This window comes from Podarcis pityusensis, assembly GCF_964106645.2.
Source record: "Podarcis pityusensis genome assembly, chromosome: 13".
Taxonomy (NCBI): domain Eukaryota; kingdom Metazoa; phylum Chordata; class Lepidosauria; order Squamata; family Lacertidae; genus Podarcis; species Podarcis pityusensis.
The window spans coordinates 10,897,632-10,921,513 of NC_138038.1; the positions used below are offsets into that span (position 1 = coordinate 10,897,632).

The following is a 23,882-nucleotide window of genomic DNA, read 5'->3' on the forward strand; positions in this document are numbered from 1 at the left end:
CCATTTACTGTTGAACAGAACCACATGGGGAGGCTTGCAAAGGACTTGATTTGACTGCACTCCTGGGAAGTGGCATGTAATAATAATAATGATAATAATAATAATAATAATAATAATAATAATAATAATAATAATAACAACAATAATAATTTATTATTTATATCCTGCCCATCTGGCTGAGGGCTGAGTTTCCCCAGCCACTCTGGGCAGCTCCCAAACGAGTGTTAAAAACAATACAGCATTAAATATTAAAAACTTCCCTGAACAGGGCTGCCTACAGATGTCTTTTAAAGATAGGATAGCTGCTTATTTCCTTCACATCTGAAGGGAGGGCGTTCCACAGGGTGGGCGCCACCACCGAGAAGGCCCTCTGTCTAGTTCCCTGTAACATCACTTCTCGCAATGAGGGAACTGCCAGAAGGCCCTCGGCGCTGGACCTCAGTGTCCGGGCTGAACGATGAGGGTGGAGACGCTCCTTCAGGTATACTGGATCCAGGCTGTTTAGGGCTTTAAAGGTCAGCGCCAACACTTTGAATTGTGCTCGGAAACATACTGGGAGCCAATGCAGATCTCTCAGGACTGGTGTTATGTGGTCCCGGCGGCCTCTCCCAGTCACCAAAGCAAGCTCCCCATCCCCCGCAAAGCATTACCCACCCCCTAAATTTTTGGAAGGAAGATGCTAAGTAGGATTGACCCCCCTGCACATCAGTTGGTACAAAGGGAAATAAATCCAGCTTGATTGGGGTGTGCAAGAGAACTTCATCCCTTGCACACCCCATGCACTTTGCTTTGCTAGGCTTTAAGGTCCTGAAGTCAGGGCCTTCAAGCTCCTTGCAAAAGTGCTTTGAAGTCCCAACTCTGAGGCTTCAAAGCACGACGCCAATTGCGATGTCACTTAATTGACAGGTAGGTGGTGACGCCGAACGGTCAAATTTGGTCCGCAAGGCAAATCCTGATAAGGGTCTGTCTTGTGGAGCCAAAATGCTTTCCTAGTCCTGGTCTAAGCATTACAGGAGGAGGGAGTAGGGGGTTGGCAAGCAGAGTGAATACTAATAAAAGTGTGGCATGCATTTTAAAATAAATATACGATATTTATTTATCCTGTGGGAATTTGCACCTGTCACACCTGGAGACCTTTTGAAATACACATGCTTTTGTCTTGTCATATTTCAAAGCCAAATTTGTTTGGGGGAGGGATTCCAAACCAGCTGTCACCTTGCAAGCTCTGTTTGATTTATGTCCTCGTTCTTGTTGATCCTACAGCAGTGTTTCTCAAACCTGGGTCCCCGGGTGTTGTTGGACCGCAACTCCCATCATCCCTAGCCAGCGGGACCAGTGGCAAGGGATGATGGGAGTTGTAGTCCAGCAACAGCTGGGGACCCCAGTTCGAGAAACACTGCCCTATAGTTACCCTTGGTATAGGGAAGGCATGGCCAAACTTGGCCCTCCAGGTGTTTTGGGACTACAACTCCCATCATCCCTAGCTAACAGGACCAGTGGTCAGGGATGATGGGAATTGTAGTCCCAAAGCAGCTGGACAGCTGAGTTTGGGGATGCCTGCCCTAAGCTCCTGAAGGTAATGGGGTCCTTTATATGCCCAGCTGTCCTTTGTCAACAAGAAATTGTCGCTGGTTTTTTTGTGCTGAATATATGCTATATGGTCATTTATGGACCTAATAGGTATCTAAAGCCATAATGGGATCAAAATAAATTATGTATTATGTGAAATCAATCAGTAGGCATAAGACTCATACCCTTAGTCTATGCTGCCTGATCATCAGTCTACAAGCATTCTTTAATATTAGACACAACAGCCTGACCTACATTCAACTGTGCTACACCGCAGTCTGCAGCTGCATGCTATATATTGCCATGCAACCAGTCCATGCAGGATGTAGGCACCCTATATATAGAAATGAGCGAACCAGTGATATTTTAGGGAGAAGGCTAGCAGGTGGGGCCCATTACTTACATCATAGGAGCCTACACAACACAAAACACTGTTGCTGTATGTAGGTTTTATTTTATTTGTTTTTTATCTTATATTTTGGAGGCCCAGGTTTGACCATGCCTGGTGTAGGAGATCTGCCTTCATATTGCACATAGAGGAAAGGGTTTTTAGAGTGAGCCGCATTCTGGGGAGAGAGGGATGTCCTAATTCACCCGTCCCCCTTTCTCGTCCTGCAGGGTTGTATATCATGAGCTGGTGCTCACCACTAAAGAGTATATGCGGGAAGTCACCACCATCGATCCCCGCTGGCTGGTGGAGTTCGCCCCTGCCTTCTTCAAGGTCTCTGACCCCACAAAACTGAGCAAGCAGAAGAAACAGCAGCGTCTGGAGCCCCTTTACAACCGCTACGAAGAGCCCAACGCCTGGAGAATATCGCGAGCCTTCAGGCGCCGGTGAGCCCTCCTCGTCTGCCAAGAACGGTGGCTGGACACAGCACCATCACGCGGTCCAGCCTTGGGCATATCTGGACAACTTGCTATGTACGTTTCAAGACCAAAAGGTGTAGTGGTGCAGTGCCAGCTCTTAAAGGCACTGCCTCCACCATGGCTGGCCTCAGAGACACCTTTCTTCACGGGATATTTTCTTTTGTTGCCGTTCCTGCACTGTGCAAGGGTCAAAAGTTGGCGTGCGGTTTCGAATTCCCCTCTGTTACCGAAAGGCCTCCTTTCTCCGCTGCCCCAAACGGGAACCGAAAGGGGAACACAAAGCTCTCGTGTGACCTTTTCCCTTTAGAACTACCGTATTTTTTCTTCAAAGCAACCCTCTGGAAGCACATTTGAAAAGACTGCTCTTGGAGGAAACAAGACAAATACCCAGACCCCCTACACTGGTGGCCTTTCTTGAATGTGGTCTTGAGCTGTGCTGCCATGTTGCTTGCCCACTTCCTGTCAGAGCCCAAACAGTGTACAAAAAGCTGTTCTCTTTTTCCCCCAAGGATTCACTGACACCTGAAGCAACACTCCTGTGTTTCGTCAGTAATATTGCCAAGCAGTTTTTAAATTTGAAGAAAATAAAAAAAAGCTGGAGGCCGTGTTGTCTAGATCAGAGTTTTTGTCTGTCTTTTTCTGTACGATCTTATTTGCGTTTGGTGAAAAATGTCCTCTGTCCTCAAGGTTGGATGTGCCTTTGCAGTACCAGGGAGGGGTGACTAACCTGTAGTCCTTCAGGAGCTATTTTCAACCTCCCTCCATCTCTCAGGCCAGTGGTTGGGGATTATGGGAGTTGTAGTCCCAGCAAAGCCACCTGTTTTAGGAGATGCAGTAGAGATTCAGATGTAGTTGAGGGAGTGGAGAAGAGAGCACAATGCCTCCTTGATGGCTCTATGACTCTTCACAGCACCCCTTCATTACAATTGCTGGCAACTTTCTGCTTGCCTGCTGAGAGGGCTAAGAGAGGTTGTGTGATCTTCCTTTATGTCCCAGGTGTCTGTGGTACAAGGAGGACTCTTTAAATGAAAAGTTGTCTTCACATTTTTTCTCTCTGTCTGGAAGCTGGTTTGTGTACACACACATGTACAGTGGTACCTCGGGTTAAGTACTTAATTCATTCCAGAGGTCTGTTCTTAACCTGAAACTGTTCTTAACCTGAAGTACCACTTTAGCTAATGGGGCCTCCCGCTGCCGCCGCGCCGCCGGAGCACGATTTCTGTTCTCATCCTGAAGCAAAGTTCTTAACCCGAGGTACTATTTCTGGGTTAGTGGAGTCTGTAACCTGAAGTGTATGTAACCTGAAGCGTATGTAACCCAAGGTACCACTGTATTGTGGTTGTCATCCTTCCGTCTTGAGAGATGATGGAGTGTGAAATCAAATCGCTTGGATATTCAGCACCGAAGTGAACTGGACGCAAGCCTGGGCAGTGTGTTTGGAGGTCCTGGGCTGCCCAGACTTCAAGACCCACTTCTCGTCTTTGCTGTGGTGGTGTGAACAGAGACACGGGGTTTGGAAGGTAGCCAGGGTGTGAAGTGACAGGAACAGAGTGTTTTTAGCAGGGTGTTCTGAAGAGGAGGAGGAGAAAGAAAGAAAGACTGGGATCCATCTTGGGCAGGCTGGCTGAAGGCTGGCTGCACTGCTGTGGGGTACAAGCCCCTCTTGACCATGCTGTACGATCTGGACTCCCTCCATGCAGGTGTAAATAGGTGAATAAACCATATTTCTTAAAGCAAGACCATCTCCGCTGTGTCTCAATTCTCTAAAGCAGGGGTCAGCAAGCTTTTTCAGCAGGGGGCCGGTCCACTGGCCCTCAGACCTTGTGAGGGGCCAGACTATATTGGGGGGGGGATGAACGAATTCCTATGCCCCACAAATAACCCAGAGATGCATTTTAAATAAAAGCACACATTCTACTCATGTAAAAACACCAGGCAGGCCCCACAAATAACCCAGAAGTGCATTTTAAATAAAAGCACACATTCTACTCATGTAAAAACACACCGATTCCCAGACCGTCCATGGGCTGAATTTAGAAGGCGATTGGGCCGGATCCGGCCCCCGGGCCTTAGTCTGCCTACCCAAGCTCTAAAGAACTGAGCTATCCAGGTTCGTCCCTTGATCTTCTTGCTTTAATATATATATATATATATATATATATATATATATATATATATATATACAGTGGTACCTCGGGTTAAGTACTTAATTCGTTCCGGAGGTCCGTTCTTAACCTGAAACTGTTCTTAACCTGAAGCACCACTTTAGCTAATGGGGCCTCCTGCTGCTGCTGCGCCACTGGAGCACAATTTCTGTTCTCATCCTGAAGCAAAATTCTTAACCCACCCATGCTCTAAAAGAACACAGACACTGGGTGAGTGTCTGGAACCGCTGGGAATCTTGCAGAGGCTGGGGGTGGCACACGACTTTTTTATCCATACACACACACTCTGATAGTCTGCCTGCTCACTTCTAGGGGATAAACACTACTACTAATATTGTTAACAGAGACACAGACATCTTGCACACTCTTCTATTCCTCCCCCTGCCACCACCTCAATCCAGAGATGTCCAATGCGCACTGAGAGGGGACCAGCTTCCTCCACAGATCCATCCTAATGTAGTTCGTGCAAGCATTGATTATACTACAGTAGGGTTTGCACTTGTTTTGATACAAGCAGTTGTAAAGAGGATAAGGAGAAAAGAGGAACGCAATGTCGCCCTGTATGCCCCCTCCTCGTGTCTGCAATCAAACTGCTGGAAAAAAATCCTTTTGTAAGCGAGAGAAATGCCTCTGTGTTCCGTCGGCTTCCCTCCCGCTGCGATGCGGAGAGCGATCAAGGGAAAGGACTTTGCCTAACCATTCTTCATAATTCCAAAGAGCTCGATATATGACAACCAGCAGCAGCTTGACATTCCTTGCTCCAGTTCCAAGCAGTGAACACATCTGGTTTAAATTAATTTAAAAGAATAAACTTGTATGACTTTTTGAGAGCAGGACGAGAAGGAATCTCCTGTTTATAAGTAGAGCTTTCTTTAAAAACGACACCGAGGAGAGAAAAGTGACCTTGAAGGCCTTCGGTGGGCAAGAAATTGACATTCCCGGAGTTACTAAAGTGATCTTCGTACCGCCTTGAAGTAGAACAGAGGATTCTGTGGAAATGAACCACTGGGAACCAACAACAGGCTATGATAGGATTTGTGCTTGGAATACAAAGGCCTCTTCATTCTTTCTAAGTGTGAGCCTTGCTACCTTGTGCTTTTTACACTTGTAATGCTATTTTAAATTAAGTTAATAAACCGGGGTGGGGGGGTGTTTAAGCATTCTCTTAAATTTCTCCCAGATTTCCATGATTATCATAGAATTGTAGACCCCAAGCATCATCTAGTCCAGGCATGTCCAGGCATGTCCAAAGTCTGTTTTGGGTCCTTTTTTTTAATCCGGCCCCTGTGGCAGCTTATTTTGTGGGGTAAAATCCCCAAAAAACTCAAAACAACTTCAATCAAGAACTGCAATCCTAAAAAAAGCTTAACAACTTTGGGGGTAAAATCCTAAAAGAAAGCTCAACAATTTCAATCCTAAAAAAAGCTCAGCAACTTTGGTTGGCCCTCACGGCCCTTCACTTCATCACTTTGAAGTGAAGGGCCGCTTTGAAAAAAAGTTTGGATACCACTGATTTCTAGTCCAATGCTGGAATCCCAGCTAAAGCATCTGTGCTGCTGAATTGCAGAAATAGTCTCTATGTTGAAGATTCCCATAGGATCTCAAGGTGAGACAACTCAGCAATCATCTTTTATTTCATAATGTTTATTTACGTAAACAAGGGTATGAATATAGAGAAGAAACCAACCGAAGCGGGCCTCCAGAACAGAGAAAATGCGACATCTAAAACTATATTAGTGGCGCAGCAGTAAAGCTGCAGGCACATTTGCAAAGCTAAGCAGGGTCTGGTATGGTTACAAATCGGATGGGAGGGGCCGCACGTTGAGATTCCTGCAATGCAAGAGGGTTGGGCTAGATGACTCTCTTGGTCCCTTCCAACTTTACAATTCTATGGTTCTATTTGCCGACAAAGGTCCGTATTGTTAAAGCTATGGTTTTCCCAGTAGTGATGTATGGAAGTGAGAGCTGGACCATAAAGAAGGCTGATCGCCGAAGAATTGATGCTTTTGAATTATGGTGCTGGAGGAGACTCTTGAGAGTCCCATGGACTGCAAGAAGATCAAACACCTCCATTCTTAAGGAAATCATCCCTGAGTGCTCACTGAAAGGACAGATCCTGAAGCTGAGGTTCCAAAACTTTAGCCACATCATGAGAAGAGAAGACTCCCTGGAAAAGACCCTGATGTTGGGAAAGATGGAGGGCACAAGGAGAAGGGGACGACAGAGGACGAGATGGTTGGATGGTGTTCTCGAAGCTACCAGCATGAGTTTGACCAAACTGCGGGAGGCAGTGGAAGACAGGAGTGCCTGGTGTGCTCTGGTCCATGGGGTCACAAAGAGTCGGACATGACTAAACGACTAAAGAACAACAACAACATATCTATTATAGCACAAGTCACAAGTGGGAAACAATACGAACAGACGTACAGTTGAGGAGCACCGAAGGGGCCCAAACAAGAATGCAACTCAGTAGTTCTTCCAAAATGAAGTCATACTTGGCAGGACTAAGCAGTTTATCATGTGTTTGTTCATGTAGGTCATATGAAGGTCAGCGCACTGCAGCAAAATCATCTGAGGATGCTTTGCCCCTGGTAGCCCTAAGATCATGTGTGGGATTTTCCTGGGTGATGAGAAGCAAGGCTTTCTTGTACCACGCATCTCAAGCAAAGGTCAAAGCATCTTTCCAGCTTTGAGAAATATTTAGACAGGTCACGACCAAGAGGAATAATAGTAGCTGTTTCAGCAAAAACTCAGAATTTCCCCCATAGAATGTGAATAATTAACAAAACTTTGGATCCATGAAATGAAAGTAATAATCAATGTACTGTACTGTAAAATGAGTAAGACCGTATGGAAGATGATAAAAATTAAAGTTATTTTTTTTTCCTTACCTGCACTGATGATAGTCATTGTTTGGATGGCAGACTTTTATCCATTTCCGCAGTCACACAATCAATCAATCAATCAGTAGCTGAACTGGGTTCCACACAGTCACAAAAACAGATTAACCAAAAAAGCCTCAAAAACAAAAACGCAAAATAAATAGCAAAAACAAGAACACCAAACTTAATCCGTTCGAGAAGTCCATTTGACTTCCGAAATGTTCGAAAACCAAGGCGCAGCTTCTGGTTGGTGAAGGTGCCCTGGAAACAATAGCTGACAGCCACATCGGACGTTTGGCTTCTGAAAAACGTTCGGAAATCGGAACATTCACTTCTGGGTTTTTGGCGTTTGAGAACCAAGGCGTTTGAGAACCAAGTTACCACTGTATATAGGGGAAAAAAATAATGAGAGGAAGACTCCCACAAAGGGTCCAAGGAGGACAACATGCTCTGTCAACACAGAATGTGGCCATTTTCTGCAACTTTGGAATATTACTTTTCTGGCTGAGCAGGCAAACGTTGGGATTTTTACTGCACCCTCCCCCCAGTAACCTTTATTATGTCTATTTTGTTTAGATTAATTATGTGGAAGCCACTCATTGTACTAACCAATGTGTGTTCATCTGCCTATGTTAAGTTTTTAGTTTTGTAAAGTTTCCTAATGTCTCCAATATGTTGACCATGAAAAACTGGTCCTATAAACACCTACAAGAGACAAAGACCATTTTAACTCAGTGGGGCTTTACTTCAGAGTAAGCATGTAGAGGCTTGCTCTGTAATTCATAAATCTGTGGTGTCCTGATGAGGTTGAAGACTAATTTAAAGGTTATTATTCTTGCTGCTGCTCAACTTGTGTAATGGTCTTTTGGAAAACTAACACAGGATCCAGTTGTTGTGACAACTTGTCATCATTAAGATTAGTTCAAGATGGCCCACAATTAAAATCTGATATGAGAATAACATGCGGGATTATTCATGTGTGTGTAAATAAATGATAAAACTGCCTACAGTTTGCAAGGACCCTTGACAGCAGACATTAAATTTAGCCCGCTCAGATCACATTTTTATTTCCTGTGAAATGGTCTGTAAAAGCTTCCATCTCCTTACTATACTAAGCTGTGAGTTCTTCAGGGAGTGGTGCTAATGTTAGGAATTCATCAGTTTGATTCCCCCGCTGAACAAAATGAAGTCATCACTTGGTAAACTTCAGATTTTGTAAGTAAACTGTGTACAGTTCTCGGAATCAGTTCCAAGTACCTAATCCACATTACAGTGGACTGGAAATCAATCTGTCCTGGATTGCTGCATTGTGTTGTGACGTGGAATCGCAGTCTCTAATAGTTGCCCCAAGATTGTCACATTTACAGTGGCTTTCTTCTTTACTTCGCTGAAGGCTTGAGCAGCTACAGTGGTACCTCAGGTTACAGACGCTTCAGGTTACAGACTCCGCTAACCCAGAAATAGTGCCTTGGGTTAAGAACTTTATTTCAGGAGGAGAACAGAAATTGTGCGGCGGCAGCACGGTGGCAGCGGGAGGCCCCATTAGCTAAAGTGGTACCTCAGGTTAAGAACAGTTTCAGGGTAAGAACGGACCACAAGAACGAATTAAGTTCTTAACCTGAGGTACCACTGTATTCCACTTTCTTCTTAACTTGCAAAAGCTGTTTCTGTTGTGTAGTTAGTGACAGGATTCAGCCTCTTCTGACACTTCATTACTGAACGGGCCTGACTTTTCCAAAAAAAAAGAGAGCTTTTTTTAAAAAAAGCAAAAGAAAAGGGCCTTCTCAGTGACTGCTCCCAGATTCTGGAACTTCCTCCCTGGAGAAGCTAGACTGGCTCCTTCCTTGTGCTGCGGCTTCTGGGAAGTAACTGCTTTTAATGAAAGGGCTGGTGCTGTGCTTTTTTTATTGTAATTATTTGTATGTTTCAAACAGGTTTTATATATGCCTATACTCTTAATTATATCAAGGTAGGGTTACCAGATATCCCAGTTTCCCAGGGACAGTCCCCGGATTTACAAATCAGTCCCCATACAAAATCCATTGAAGTTGAAAAGTGTCCCCGGATTCATTGAAAAAAATCTGGTAACCTTATTGGTTGTTAGTGATTCTTGTTTGTATCTGTAAGCCGCCTTGAATCCCATCAGGGGAAAAGGCAGGGTATAAATAAATATATAACAACAACAACAACAACTCATACGCAACTTTCTACAGCGATCTGTTTGTGTGGGTGCTGTGGCAAAATATACAAATGAACCACTGAGAACTCTGGCAGGCGGCCATAGACATGGCAAGAACTGGGTGAGGGGCACTGGGGGGAAAATGGCCCGTAAAAAAGAGGAAGCGAAACGAGACATTGCTAACACGACATAAAAGTGTGACCCACAACAAGCTTTGCTGTGGTGCTGGTGTGTGCGGGTTACATGAGCCTATTATAGGAGGAAGGATAAAAGATGGCGATGCAGAAGATAAAGTAAAGTGCAGGTATAAACATGAAGAAGACCTGCGGAAGGGACATGGAAAAGACTTAAGAGCCTCGGATAGAAGGTCACCAGGTTGATGGACTAGATGGAAGGGATAGAAAGGACTGATAAAACCCGAGACCAGGAAGAAGAGACGACGGATGAAGATTGGAAGAAAGTTTTTAAAAAATCATTTAGAAAATCATTGTAAAATTAATGAGTATTAGAAAAATGTTGGAATGAAACTATTTGGCTTTAGTAGAAATGTTAAAAGGAATTATGTATAAATTAGTTTTAAGTTTTAAGCTTTAGGGCTTTTTATGGTAAGATAAGGTCAAATTAAATTAAGGTAGTGAAAGATGGAAAGGATTTGCTGAGATAATTAATAACTAGAATACAAAAAAGGGAGGTGTGAGGAGGTCGAGGAAACAAGTTAAAGATAAAGATTTGGGAATATTGGATTTGTTTTTAAATTTTTTGTTTATTTTTGTTTTTGGTTTTGATGTATTGTGTGTTTTGCTTTTGCTTTCCCCCCCTTTTTTCTTTTTATTGACTTGTATTGTTTGGTTTCTCTTTTTGTCTACCTTTTTTCTCTTTCTTTTTTTCTCTGTAATTTTAAATTCTCAATAAATATCTTATTTTTTTTAAAAAAAGATGGCGATGCTTGGAGTTAGTGGTCCTTACTACTGCTCCTTTAAGTGTTTGCAGTACCTGTTCAATGCTAGGGGAATGTGGGGATCGATGACCCACACACACCAGGGCCAGATTTAGGTTTGATGAGGCCCTAGGCCAGGCACAAACTCGGCCCTCCAGATGTTTTGGGACTACAACTCCCATCATCCCAAGCTAACACGACCAGTGGTCAGGGATGATGGGAATTGTAGTTCCAAAACATCTGGAGGGCCGAGTTTGGGGATGCCTGCCCTAAGCTCCTGAAGGTAATGGGGTCCTTTATATATGTCCAGCTGTCCTTTGTCAACAAGAAATTGTCGCTATTTTTTTGTGTGTGCTGAATATATGCTATATGGTCATTTATGGTCCTAATAGGTATCTAAAGCCATAATGGGATCAAAATAAGTAAATTATGTATTACATGAAATCCATCAGTAGGCATAAGACTCATACCCTTAGTCTATGCTGCCTGATCATCAGTGTACAAGCACTCTTTAATATTAGATAACAGGTACAACAGCTTGAAGGGACGCGGGTGGCGCTGTGGGTTAAACCACAGAGCCTAGGACTTACCGACCAGAAGGTTGGCAGTTCAAATCCACACGACGGGGTGAGCTCCCGTTGCTTGGTCCCTGCTCCTGCCAACCTAGCAGTTCGAAAGCACATCAAAGTGCAAGTAGATAAATAGGTACCACTCCGGCGGGAAGGTAAACAGCGTTTCCGTGCGCTGCTCTGGTTTGCCAGAAGGGGCTTAGTCATGCTGGCCACATGACCAGCTGTACGCCAGCTCCCTCGGCCAATAAAGCGAGATGAGCCCCGCAACCCCAGAGTCGGCCATGACTGGACCTAATGGTCAGGGGTCCCTTTACCTTTACCACAGCTTGACCTACATTCAACTGTGCTTCACTGCAGTCTGCAGCTGCTTGCTACATATTGCCATGCAACTGGTCCATGCAGAATGTAGGCACCCTATATATAGAAATGAGCAAACCAGTGATATTTTAGGGAGCAGGAGGGGCCCGTTACTTACATCATAGGAGCCTACACAACACAAAACACTGTTGCTGTATGTAGGTTTTATTTTATTTGTTGTTTTTTATCTTATATTTTGGAAATGTACATCCAGTTGTTTTCCCCTTTAAACTTTTTGGGCCCCCCAAGAGAGTGGGGCCCTAAGCTATAGCTTGTTTAGCTTATACGTAAATCCAGCACTGACCCACGCCCTCGTAGTGCTGATGTGATTGTCTGGCCTGGTGGGTGGGTAGGTATCATACCTTCCTAAGGGCCCCACCAAACACCCACACCCCTTTCTTTTGCTCATTTGTGATTATTTGTGTTCATGACGCTTTCACGGTCGGCATGCGTGGTCCTGCTTTCTGTACTGCAAAGGTTTTGGGAGCAGTCATACTGTTTCGTTCCGAAAAAACGCACAACCTGTAACTTCTTGGTGAAATCCTATAACTTTTCATACGACAAATGTTCTTTAGGCAGGGGTTGGTTGTCCCACTTTTGTTGCACTGTAGCCCTTCCGGACAAGCAATGACGTGGTAGCGTCGGGGAACAAAGTGGAATAAATCCAACACTATTCTTAAGGGACGTGGGTGGCGCTGTGGGTTAAACCACAGAGTCTAGGACTTGCTAATCAGAAGGTCGGCAGTTCAAATCCCCGTCACGGGGTGAGCTCCCGTTGCTCAGTCAACCTAGCAGTTCGAAAGCACGTCAAAGTGCAAGTAGTTCTGGTTCGCCAGAAGCGGCTTAGTCATGCTGGCCACATGACCCGGAAGCTGTACGCCGGCTCCCTTGGCCAATAAAGTGAGATGAGCGCCGCAACCCCAGAGTCGGCCATGACTGGACCTAATGGTCAGGGGTCCCTTTACCTTTACTCTTAAAGAAATGTTGCAGAATACACCCAGAATAAAGCGCCAGTCTGGAGAGGTCCAAAGTCAGGAGCATGGCCACCACAACCACCTTCCTCTTCATTTCTCTCCCTCTTCACCCCCTCTCTATGGCTCCCTTCCGTCTTCCTCGACCTCCAATGTAGAAGAATGGAGCCGGTTAAAAATTAAGGCGTGCATACACAATAGTATTTTACACTCTTTGAGGGGGATCATCCTTCAACTTTTCCTGACTTCTCCACACCTGAGAATTCCCTCATGTGTGCTATCCACCCATTCCTTGGGGAAGGGAACGTCTAATAATAATAATAATAATAATAATAATAATAATTTATTATTTATACCCCGCCCATCTGGCTGGGTTTCCCCAGCCACTCTGGGCGGCTTCCAACAAAACACTAAAATACAATAAACATACAAACATATTAGCACAGGGCGGCCTAAATTCAGTATTAAAAAATAATGGGGCTTAAGATGAGGCTTAATGGGCTTTGTGCATAGGACATGCCGTTGAACTTTTGAGAACCGCTGCCCTGGTTAATCCATAGTACAGTGGTACCTCGGGTTAAGTACTTAATTCGTTCCGGAGGTCCGTTCTTAACCTGAAACTGTTCTTAACCTGAAGCACCACTTTAGCTAATGGGGCCTCCTGCTGTTGCGCTGCTGCCACACGATTTCTGTTCTCATCCTGAAGCAAAGTTCTTAACCCGAGGTACTATTTCTGGGTTAGCGGAGTCTGTAACCTGAAGCGTATGTAACCTGAAGCATATGTAACCTGAGGTACCACTGTATTGCTTTTCTGACATTCCTGCATTATTTTGCTGATATTGCTTTGCTGAACACACAGTAGCTCGTATTTGGATGACCTCCAGGATAGCAGCCTACGGCTTGCATGTGTGGCTTTGCCGAAAAACATGTGTGGCTTTGCCGAAAAACAACGTAGTAAGGGGTAGCGATTTTATGTTTCTGGGGGTTTTTTTTAATCTACCTGCTTTCTTCATAAAATGAACTCCCTCAAAGCGGTTCGTAGAAACTCAGGTTGTGAAGATTACCAGCCAGGAACAAAGAAGATGCCACATTCTGCATCAGCCCTCAAAGTGACTGGCTAGCATCTAGGCCCCGATTTCCATGTCAAGAAGGCCTCCACTGTAGTTTAAATCTTGTACAGAGCTGGCCCGTTACATTTTGCCGCCTGAGGCAAAGAACAGCGCCCCTTCCCATTCCATGCACAGAAGCTGACCAGACTGGCAGCTCAATCTCACTTCAGTATGGGAGTCATGACACAGCCTTCCACTGCACCTGAGGGCAGCAAGTTTAGTTTAGAAGGTGCAGGTCAGATGGCTCATATGGTGGTTTGCAGAGTTCTGTCCCTCATCATCTTGCCACTGCTCTCTGCAATCTCGCACCTGGTGCTCAAGGAGGTTGCCTCATTCTGTCTAATGGTAGGGCCGGTACTGGAAGAGAATCCACATGTAGCCCAATGTGGTGAGGTCATGATCTCCCCTGCTACATAGTCAAGAGTAGAAGAGGCCCTTTAAAATAAGATATGATTTCCCTGTAAAAGTGTGTGTGTGTGTGTGTGTGTGTGTGTGTGCGTGTGTTTTTCTGGGTGATAGACCTCAATCAGAAAGGGGAATGACATACAGTGGACGCTCAGGTTGCGAATGTGATCCATGAAGGATGCACGTTCCCAACCTGCAGCGTTTGCAACCCGCAGTGGCGCGTTTCCGCACGCACGGGTTGTGATTCAGTGCTTCCGCACATGCGCAGAGCACGATTTAGCGCTCCTGCGCATGCGCGACCGCTGAAACCTGGAAGTAACCCGTTCCGGTACATCTGGGTTTTGGCGGTCCGTAACCCAAAAAAACACAACCTGAAGTGTCTGTAACCCGAGGTATGACTGTATTTCCTAGTCTATGTCTAGTCATGTGTGTCTAGAGACATATTTTTAAAAAACTCCAGCCCTTTTGTTCCATTTTCACTGAACATTATTATGACCATGGGTGAGTTCAGGTGTTCTGTGGTGCCCTGTAATGGCTGTTAAAACACACATATATAATAACTCAGTTTTGAAGTTTATCATGTTGGGCTGGGGTATCGTTTAGGGAATTTTGTTGGTTTTGTTGTTGCCATTATTGGTATTAATTTTCTGCATATTTATTTCTTTAAATCTATGGCGATTTATGAGGAAATGTTCAATTTTCCTGTGTACGTTTTGAGGTGTTTTATATATTGATTATGGCTACTTTTGTTATTATGCCAATCTTTTCAAGTTGTAATCCTCCTTGAGCAGGGTTTAAACTATGGAATGGCGGCATACAAATAAATTGACGGTGGTGTTGCAGGGTTATTTTTTTGTTTTTTTTAGCCGCTTTGAGTTCTCTTTTCTGAAAGGTAATGAACAAATAAATAATAAAAGCAGTCAAGCTTAACCTCAGCTCCAGAAAGGCATATCCATATTTGCAAAGTAATACCACTGTATTTTACATCAGTCTAAAAGTGTATAGGCTTTTCAAGTGCACAGTGTTGTCTCTTGCCCAGAATGGAATTGTTGTTGTTGTTGTTTAGTTGTGTCCGACTTTTTGTGACCCCATGGACCAGAAAGGCTTCCTCAACCTCGGCCCTCCAGATGTTTTGAGACTACAAGCCTGGACCAGAGCATGCCAGGCACTCCTGTCTCCCACTACCTCCCACAGTTTGGTCAAACTTAGGTTAGTAGCTTCGAGAACACTGTCCAACCATCTCGTCCTCTGTCCTCCCCTTCTCCTTGTGCCCTCAAGGAATGGAAAATTAGCTTGCTTTAATAGGCTAAGAGACAAATTGGAGGACAGTGCCTTCAACGTGTCAGATTTCCACATATCGGGGCTGTGACTTGGGGAGGAGAGTTGGTCTTGATAATATTTTGGATGCATTGCAGTCTAGTGATTTTATAAGAGGTCCGCCTATTTTATGCTTTTTCCTTGTGTGTGGGGGGGGGGGGCAGAAGTTTCCAATGTGGCAAATTGGGAAGCAGATTATCGTACTGGGGGGGGGGGGGCGACCCCGAAAGATGGAGCGTTGCAGCTCTTTGAGTTGCATATTCAATATAATAAATTGGTGGTGACCAATCATCCTAAAATGCAGGGTTGCAAAATACTGGAGCGGGAGGGGGAAGCCTTATTATTTGCGAGACATCTAGTGCAATAATTTGGGGGCTGAATGGAGGTAGACCTGATAACGTCGTGCAATCCCAGGCAGCCCATGCCATCTCCGCTTTTGCAAAAACTGCTCTCCTTGCGTTGCGTGCATAACAAGACAAAACATGCACCCGCGCGCAGCATCGCGCCCATTTAAAAATGCCCGAGTGCAGCTGGGAGGAAAAAGGAGGTGTCTTTTAAAAGTGCGGCTGCGGTGGGGAGAAATGCTCTTGATTTTTAAGGTGGGCAGAGGGAGAGAGCTTGCTTCCCGCCCCCCGCCCCCCTTTGCAAGAAGGGCTTTGGGAAGAACAGGAACCAGAGCCTCTCTCTCTCCTTTCCTCCTCTCCGTCCCCCTCCGCCTCACTTGCAACGTGTTGCAATTCCTCTTAGCGCACATCCAGCTTGCCAAACCGCGGAAAAAGTTTGAGAAGTCTTGGAGAAAGCTTCTCTCCCCCCCGCCCCCCCCATTTCCCTTCCGCCCACAACTGGCTGGGCAGCCTGTGGGGCTCGTGACGCAGCGTCTGAATTCTTAGAAGGCAGGGGAGGGGCGCTTTTTTCTTTTTTTTTTGGGAAGGGGGGGCGCATTCCTTGTCTCTCTCCCATCTCCCTGTCTCTTTACCCTCCCATCACCTTCCCAACAGGAGGAGGGGAAGCAAAGGACCCTGAGTCAGCACGGAGAGAGAGAGAGAGACAGAGTGCGCAAAGACGCAAAAGAAGGAGAAGAGGGAGATCAGTCCCAGCCCCCACCCCCACCGCTATGAAACTTCCCAGCCCCCCCTCTTCGCCACGGCCTCGCTTGCTGAGATGCGCCCTGGGCATCCTTCTGACCATTGAACTCGGACTTTGCGCTCTTCTCCCAGGTAGGGCTGAGTTGGCCAAATGTGTTTGTTTTTCCTCCCTTCCAAACTTGCAGCGTCTTTTAAGAAGGGCGGGAGGTTGGGTGGTGGTGGTGAAAGGAGGTACTTGTAGATCTGCCTCTTTAAAAAAAGAAGAAGGGGGGGGTCGGCTCCTCACAAAGTTAGCATGCACTTTTCTCCCCACCCCGATTTCCCTCCCCCCCCCACGTTTTGGGCAGTTGTTGGGGCATTTGGGGGGTGTATGCGAGCTTGCGTTTTGCAAGAGGGGAGGAGAAACCTGAATGGAACCAGATGTGGTTTGGAATTGCTAAGGGAGGAGGAGATGGAAGCGGCTGTTTTTGAAAGAAACTGGGGGGGCACAGACTTGGTTCTCTTCTACCTCCCCATCAGCAAAAAAAAAGGAGGATTTTTCTCCAGTTGCAAGATCGGATCCCTGCTGCATTTGAAATAAATGCTCTTGTTTCTGCACCCCTGAGGTTTGGGAATTTTATTCTTTCGCCCACCAGTCCTGCCTTTCAACCCTGCAGGCTTTTTGCATGTGTCCAGCCGTAATAAAAACCCCAACGCACCACCGGATTTTTCCAGAGGAATCAGTGTTTCCAAAAGCAAGAGCGAGCGCATTTTCCAAGCTGGTCTCCCAATTGTCCCTCGGAGGAGGATAGCGATTTGGCCAGCAACAACAGTGATAGAGACGAGAAACTAATGAGAGGCATTTGTTGGTCCCCAGAGCTTTGTCAAAGGCTCAGTGTATTTGCTTCACAAGCACACTGGCCTTGCGAGTTGGCCAAATTTGCAAAACTTGCTCCAGTGTCTGGACCCGGTCAGTTGTGCCAGACAGTGACATTTAAAGAAATAAATAAAACCCCTGCTTTTTTGCTCCAGTTTCCATGCAGTCTGCAACCAAAGGATTAACAAAAACAAACAAACGTTGCAGCGTGATAAATTTCAAAAAGAGCCCCATTGTGGATTACGAAGCGAAAAAAAATGCAATTTAAAGTAAATCAGGAAGCCGCTGGGAAATGGGGGGAGCAGGAAGCCATTGGGAAAAGGATCAGGAATGAAGCAGTGTGTGGTCAGTGGGTTGTCTCAGTTTTGGGTGGGAAGTTAGAGCAAAAGATGCAATGATGGAGTGAGAGCAGCTTTGTTGTTGTTGTTTAGTTGTTTAGTCGTGTCCGACTCTTCGTGACCCCATGGACCAGAGCACCACAGGCTCTCCTGTCTTCCACTGCCTCCCGCAGTTTGGTCAAACTCATGCTGGTAGCTTCGAGAACACTGTCCAACCATCTCATCCTCTGTCATCCCCTTCTCCTTGTGCCCTCAATCTTTCCCAACATCAGGGTCTTTTCCAGGGAGTCTTCTCTTCTCATGAGGTGGCCAAAGTATTGGAGCCTCAGCTTCAGGATCTGTCCTTCCAGTGAGCACTCAGGGCTGATTTCCTTAAGAATGGATAGGTTTGATCTTCTTGCAGTCCATGGGACTCTCAAGAGTCTCCTCCAGCACCATAATTCAAAAGCATCAATTCTTTGGCGATCAGCCTTCTTTATGGTCCAGCTCTCACGTCCATACATCACTACAGTTTATATATGGGGACCAACATCAGAGCAGCTTATATATGGCTAATTGCATAGGCTGAATGGGGTAGGAGATCGCCCACAACCACATGCTCTTCTCTTTCTCCTCCCACCCAGCGGCTTGCGCACCTCTGTAGCCAGCCAGGTACCTGTTCAACACTCGCAGAAACTTGTATTCCTGCCTCACCCCCTGGAAAATGGGGAGCAGGAGGAATGGGCCCACCCCACTCCCACACTGCTCCAATCAAATGCAGAACTCTGCTGCCTGCAGCTCCTTTTACAAGTAAAAACCAGCTGGGGTAGATGGGAATTGTAGTCAAAAACATCTGGAGAGCACTGGCTTGGAGGAGGCTGGTAAAACAAAGAATGCAAAGAGATGCCAGAATGTACAGTGGTACCTCAAGTTACATACGCTTCAGGTTACAGACTCTGCTAACCCAGAAATAGTACCTCGGGTTAAGAACTTTGCTTCAGGATGAGAACAGAAATCGTGCTCCGGCGGCGCGGTGGCAGCGGGAGGCCCCATTAGCTAAAGTGGTGCTTCAGGTTAAGAACAGTTTCAGGTTAAGAACGGACCTCCGGAACGAATTAAGTACTTAACCTGAGGTACCACTGTAGTTCGTTCCCTAATACGTTGGACTTGGATGTGGGAGACCTGCGGTCATAACTCACGCCACAAAACAGTGGCCATGAACAATGTTCCTCTCTGTAAAATGGGAATAATAATAATGTCCTAGCTCTCTGGCATTGTGAGGACTTTCGTATTACATGCTTAGAATGCTGTTGCTGCTTAGCAAGTGAAATAAGCTAAAATGAAATGAAGAGTCAAGATGTTCACAGAATGTGAAATGACGTGTTTTGAAAACACTTGGTGCAGTTTCACTGAGGCTGCTTACATACCATACATTTAAAGCGCACTTAAAACACATGACTTTCCCCAAAGACGCCTGGGAACTGCAGTTCTTTAAGGGCGCTGGGAATTACAGTTCTGTGACAGGTAGATGACAGTTCCCGTAATTATTTTGGGGCAGTAATATGCTTTCATAATATGGTGTGAACACCGCACAGTGTAAAAGGAAGACAGGTTCCAATGCCTCTCACTCTTGAGCGTTAAGATATATTAATGGACTTCTTTTTGAGCACTGGCATATTTCTAATGTGTGTTTTTAAAAGCCGCATAACTATGTTGTACTGTGGGTGGCCTGTTGCTTTCGAAGGCCGCTTTTAAAATGAGAAGTGAACTGTTGGCACAACTTAGTCATCCATCGGACAACTGGCATCTAACTTTTTTCTAATTTAATTTGCTCAAAGATAGTTTCTCTCTGATTATTGAAAGCGTCACTTCTACCTACATGTTGGATGGAGTGGAAGGAATTAGAAGCAAAGCTGTGAGATCTCTTAAAAAAACCAACATGACAATTTTGAGTCCTTTTTATTATTATTTGAACAAAGAGAAGTAATGTGTAGGATGGGAGTCAAGAGCCTCTGCTAACCTCTAGGTTAGATTACTGCAATTCATGTTCTGAAACTTCAGCGGGTGCAGAATTCAGCATCCAGGTTGCTCACCGGGGCAAGGCAGTTTGCGCATATAATGCCAACCCGACCGCACTGGCTGCCAGTTAGTTTCCAGGCCCAATTCAAGGTGCTGGTTTTGACCTGTGAAGCCCTAAATGGCTTAGGACTGCAATACCTCAAGGACCTTCCTCCGTTCATATGAACAGACTGGACCCAGTGATCGTCGTCTGAGGCCTTTCTTCATACACCCTCTCCAAAAGAGGTCTGGGGGGGGCAATACGAGAGCAGGGGCTTTTCAGTGGTAGCTCCCCATTTGTGGAGTGCTCTCCCCTGGGAAGCTTGCCTGGCGCTTTTGTTACATATCTTTAGGCGCCAGGCAAAAACATTCCTCTTCTCCCAGGCCTCTCGCTAATTAAACAAGCTATGGATTTTTAAACTGTATGGCGGGTCATTCTTTTCGTTTGCTATTATGGTATGGTTTTTTTGTTTTGTTTTTATGTTGTAAACCGCCCTGTAATATTCGTATGAAGGGCTGTAGAGTAATTTAATTAATTGATTAACAATAATAATAATACAATGGTACCTCGGTTCTTGAACATCTCCGTTGATGAATGTTTCGGAATCTGAACGCCGAAAATGGTTTTCAAACATTTCGAAACTGGAACGGTCTTCCGGAACGGATTGCGTTTGAGAACCAAGGTACCACTGTACTTGAGAAGAAAGGAATGAGCAGATCAAAGCCTTCTTTCTATAGTTCTCAACACCAAAACATTTGCCTAAAAGGAAAAAGCATCCTGGAAGATGCTTGTGCTTTGTTCCAACCAGGGCCGGATTTCATAGAATCATAGAATCATAGAGTTGGAAGAGACCACAAGGGCCATCGAGTCCAACCCCCTGCCAAGCAGGAAACACCACCAGAGCACTCCTGACATATGGTTGTCAAGCCTCTGCTTAAAGACCTCCAAAGAAGGAGACTCCACCACACTCCTTGGCAGCAAATTCCACTGTCGAACAGCTCTTACTGTCAGGAAGTTCTTCCTAATGTTTAGGTGGAATCTTTTTTCTTGTAGTTTGGATCCATTGCTCCATGTCCGCTTCTCTGCAGCAGCAGAAAACAACCTTTCTCCCTCCTCTATGTGACATCCTTTTATATATTTGAACATGGCTATCATATCACCCCTTAACCTCCTCTTCTCCAGGCTAAACATGCCCAGCTCCCTTAGCCGTTCCTCATAAGGCATCGTTTCCAGGCCTTTGACCATTTTGGTTGCCCTCCTCTGGACACGTTCCAGTTTGTCAGTGTCCTTCTTGAACTGTGGTGCCCAGAACTGGACACAGTACTCCAGGTGAGGTCTGGAGTAGGTTTGATGAGGCCCTAAGCTACTGAAGGTAATGGGGCCCTTTATACGTCCAGCTGTCCTTTGTCAACAACAAATTGTCGCTGTTATTTGTGTTGAATATATGCTATATGGTGATTTATGGACCTAATAGTTATCTAAAGCTATTTGCACATAACAAATAGGAGCCCACAGAACACAAAACACTGTTGCTGTAAGTAGGTTTTATTTTATTTGTTTTTTATCTTATATTTTGGAAATGTACATCCAGTTTTTTCCCCTTTTAAATTTTTGGGGGTCCCTCAAGAGAGTGGGGCCCTAAGCTATAGCTTGTTTAGCTTATACGTAAATCCGGCACTGGTTCCAACCCAAACCTATGAATTCCTGTCAGTGCTGCTGCTGTCACTTGGGGGCATTCCTGGCTCACTGTTAACATGTCTATAGGATGCTGTGGCTCAGGGGTCGGCAACGTGCGGCCCGTGGGCCGGATGTGGCCCACGAAGACGGTTTTACCGGCCCACGAGCCGCCACCGAACTGCCCGCTCAGTGAGTCCCCTGTGTGCTGCGCTACACCAGCATTTTGATCAGGGTATTACCATGTTGTGCTAAGGTGGTGGGAAAGAACTGTATGCCAGGATACCACCCGGAATTTCATCGCGTGAAATTGCAATGCAAAATTCCCTCAGTTTCCTGGGATTCAGCTGGATTTCCCGGGAGTGGCTTTTGCGTTTTGTGAAAGAACACGAAAATTGTCAGAAGGAAACTGAAATAAAGTACCTCCTGAATGCAGTCTTCTCTCCTAATTGTGAAGCAAAAAACACAAAAAGCAAACAACACCCATCACCGCTGTTTAAAATAGGGAAACCAGAACGATATTCCAGTCCAACAGTAGCGAACATTATTTTTCCAGAATTTGGAAGTTGTCGCAGGACTGCAGGCAACAAAACAGAAGACTTTCTGGTTAGTCACTTCTCTGGTTCTGTATGTGGCATGTGAGCTCAGAAGAAGGCAGGCCAGTAGGGAACAGACCCGAATACAGTGGTACCTCGGGTTACATACGCTTCAGGTTACATACGCTTCAGGTTACACACTCCCCTAACCCAGAAATAGTGCTTCAGGTTAAGAACTTTGCTTCAGGATGAGAACAGAAATCGTTCTCCGGTGGCATGGCGGCAGTGGGAGGCCCCATTAGCTAAAGTGGTGCTTCAGGTTAAGAACAGTTTCAGGTTAAGAACGGACCTCCGGAACGAATTAAGTACTTAACCTGAGGTACCACTGTATCAGTGATGTGGAAAGGCTTTTTGTGAAACATCTTGTAGTTGGCCAAACCAGCTATCAGTATCAACATGCTGCAATGGAACCTGGTCTGTCTACCACATTTGGGTGCTGTAGGTCACACCCAACTGATACATTTAAAGCAGGGGTCAGCAGACTTTATCAGCAGGGGGCTGGTCCACTGTCCCTCAGACCTGGTGGGGGGGCCGGACTATATTTTTTTGGGGGGGGGGAAATGAACGAATTCCTATGCCCCACAAATAACCCAGAGATGCATTTTAAATAAAAGGACACATTCTACTCATGTAAAAACACCAGGCAGGTCCCACAAATAACCCAGATACGCATTTTAAATAAAAGCACACATTCTACTCATATAAAAACACGCTGATTCACGGACCGGCCGGATTTAGAAGGTGATTGGGTTGGATCCAGCCCCGGGCCTTAGTTTGCCTACCCATGATTTAAAGCACTGTTACGCCACGTCAAGCGTCATGGCTTCACCCAAAGAATTCTGGGAAAGGGAAGTTTGTTAAGGGTGCTGAAAGTTGTTGAGAGAAATGCCATCCCCGTGATTCATCGGGGGAAGCATGGGGTGTAAATGTATGGGGTGGACTTCAGCTTTTCCTCCACAGGAATTCCAGGATTCTCGACCCTTTATTGCTCTGCACTGCACCATTGCAGCTTCTCTCCATGTATGCCCCTGTTGAATTTGCTCCAGTTTTGTCCTCCATTTCTCCCAGGTTTCCCTTAGTAGAACCGCAGACCTGTTAAAAACTAGATTTGTGCACACTGACGGGCTTCCAGTTTGATTCAGAATTTAACTTTAGTAGTTTGGTAGGGGGGACGCGGGTGGCGCTGTGGGTTAAACCACAGAGCCTAGGACTTGCTGATCAGAATGTTGGTGGTTCGAATCCCCGCGACGGGGTGAGCTCCCGTTGCTCGGTCCCTGCTCCTGCCAACCTAGCAGTTCGAAAGCACAAAGTGCAAGTAGATAAATAGGTATCGCTCCAGCAGGAAGGTAAACGGCGTTTCCGTGCGCTGCTCTGGTTCGCCAGAAGCAGTTTAGTCATGCTGACCACAAGACCCAGAAGCTGTACGCCGGCTCCCTCGGCCAATAAAGCGAGATGAGCGCCACAACCCCAGAGTCGGCCATGACTGGACCTAATGATCAGGGGACCCTTTACCTTTTAGTTTGGTAGGGGCAAAAGTTTCTTGTACTTGCATCCGTGTTTATGCGACCTGAGTCTTCTGCCTGCAACTGCAGCATGGATTTGCCTTGGGAGGGTGGATGGAAGGTCCCCATGGAGGCAATTTAACTCGACTGACCTTCTGGAGCAATCTGAGGTATGCTTTGTATAGGAAACCTTTTCTCTCTGGAAATCCAGATTGGCCACCAACAGTGGCCAAGTGTGTGGGCAGCGTTTTAAAGCACCATTTAACACCTCTGAGTGTTGTTTTTAAAAAGGGTGTTATTGTTATTATTATTTGTGTAAAAGCTCTGAAACAGCTTGCAACAGAAGCTCGGGAGCAATGATTTAATCCCCCCCACCTTTTAGGCTGTTTTTGCATATAAACACACACAAACACATAACCCTCAGAGGTGCTTATATAGTATGCAGCTTTTATTGATCTAAAGG

The 23,882-nt window shown here is 45.6% G+C and overlaps 2 protein-coding genes across 3 annotated transcripts in view; both read left to right on the forward strand.

Annotated features, from left to right (window-relative positions):
• Positions 1–3,050, forward strand: part of DHX8 (DEAH-box helicase 8) — a 36,041-nt gene extending 32,991 nt beyond the window's left edge. For both annotated transcript variants that reach the window (XM_080976530.1, XM_080976531.1), the window contains exon 23: positions 2,188–3,050. In XM_080976530.1, coding sequence (XP_080832656.1) covers positions 2,188–2,407 — 220 coding nt within the window. In that variant the 3' untranslated portion in view covers positions 2,408–3,050. The remainder of the gene's footprint in view (positions 1–2,187) is intronic.
• Positions 3,051–16,144: 13,094 nt separating this feature from the next.
• The window catches only part of MRC2 (mannose receptor C-type 2), an 80,162-nt gene continuing 72,424 nt past the window's right edge, over positions 16,145–23,882 (forward strand). Inside the window, exon 1 of the mRNA XM_080976484.1 lies at positions 16,145–16,547. Coding sequence (XP_080832610.1) covers positions 16,445–16,547 — 103 coding nt within the window. The 5' untranslated portion in view covers positions 16,145–16,444. The remainder of the gene's footprint in view (positions 16,548–23,882) is intronic.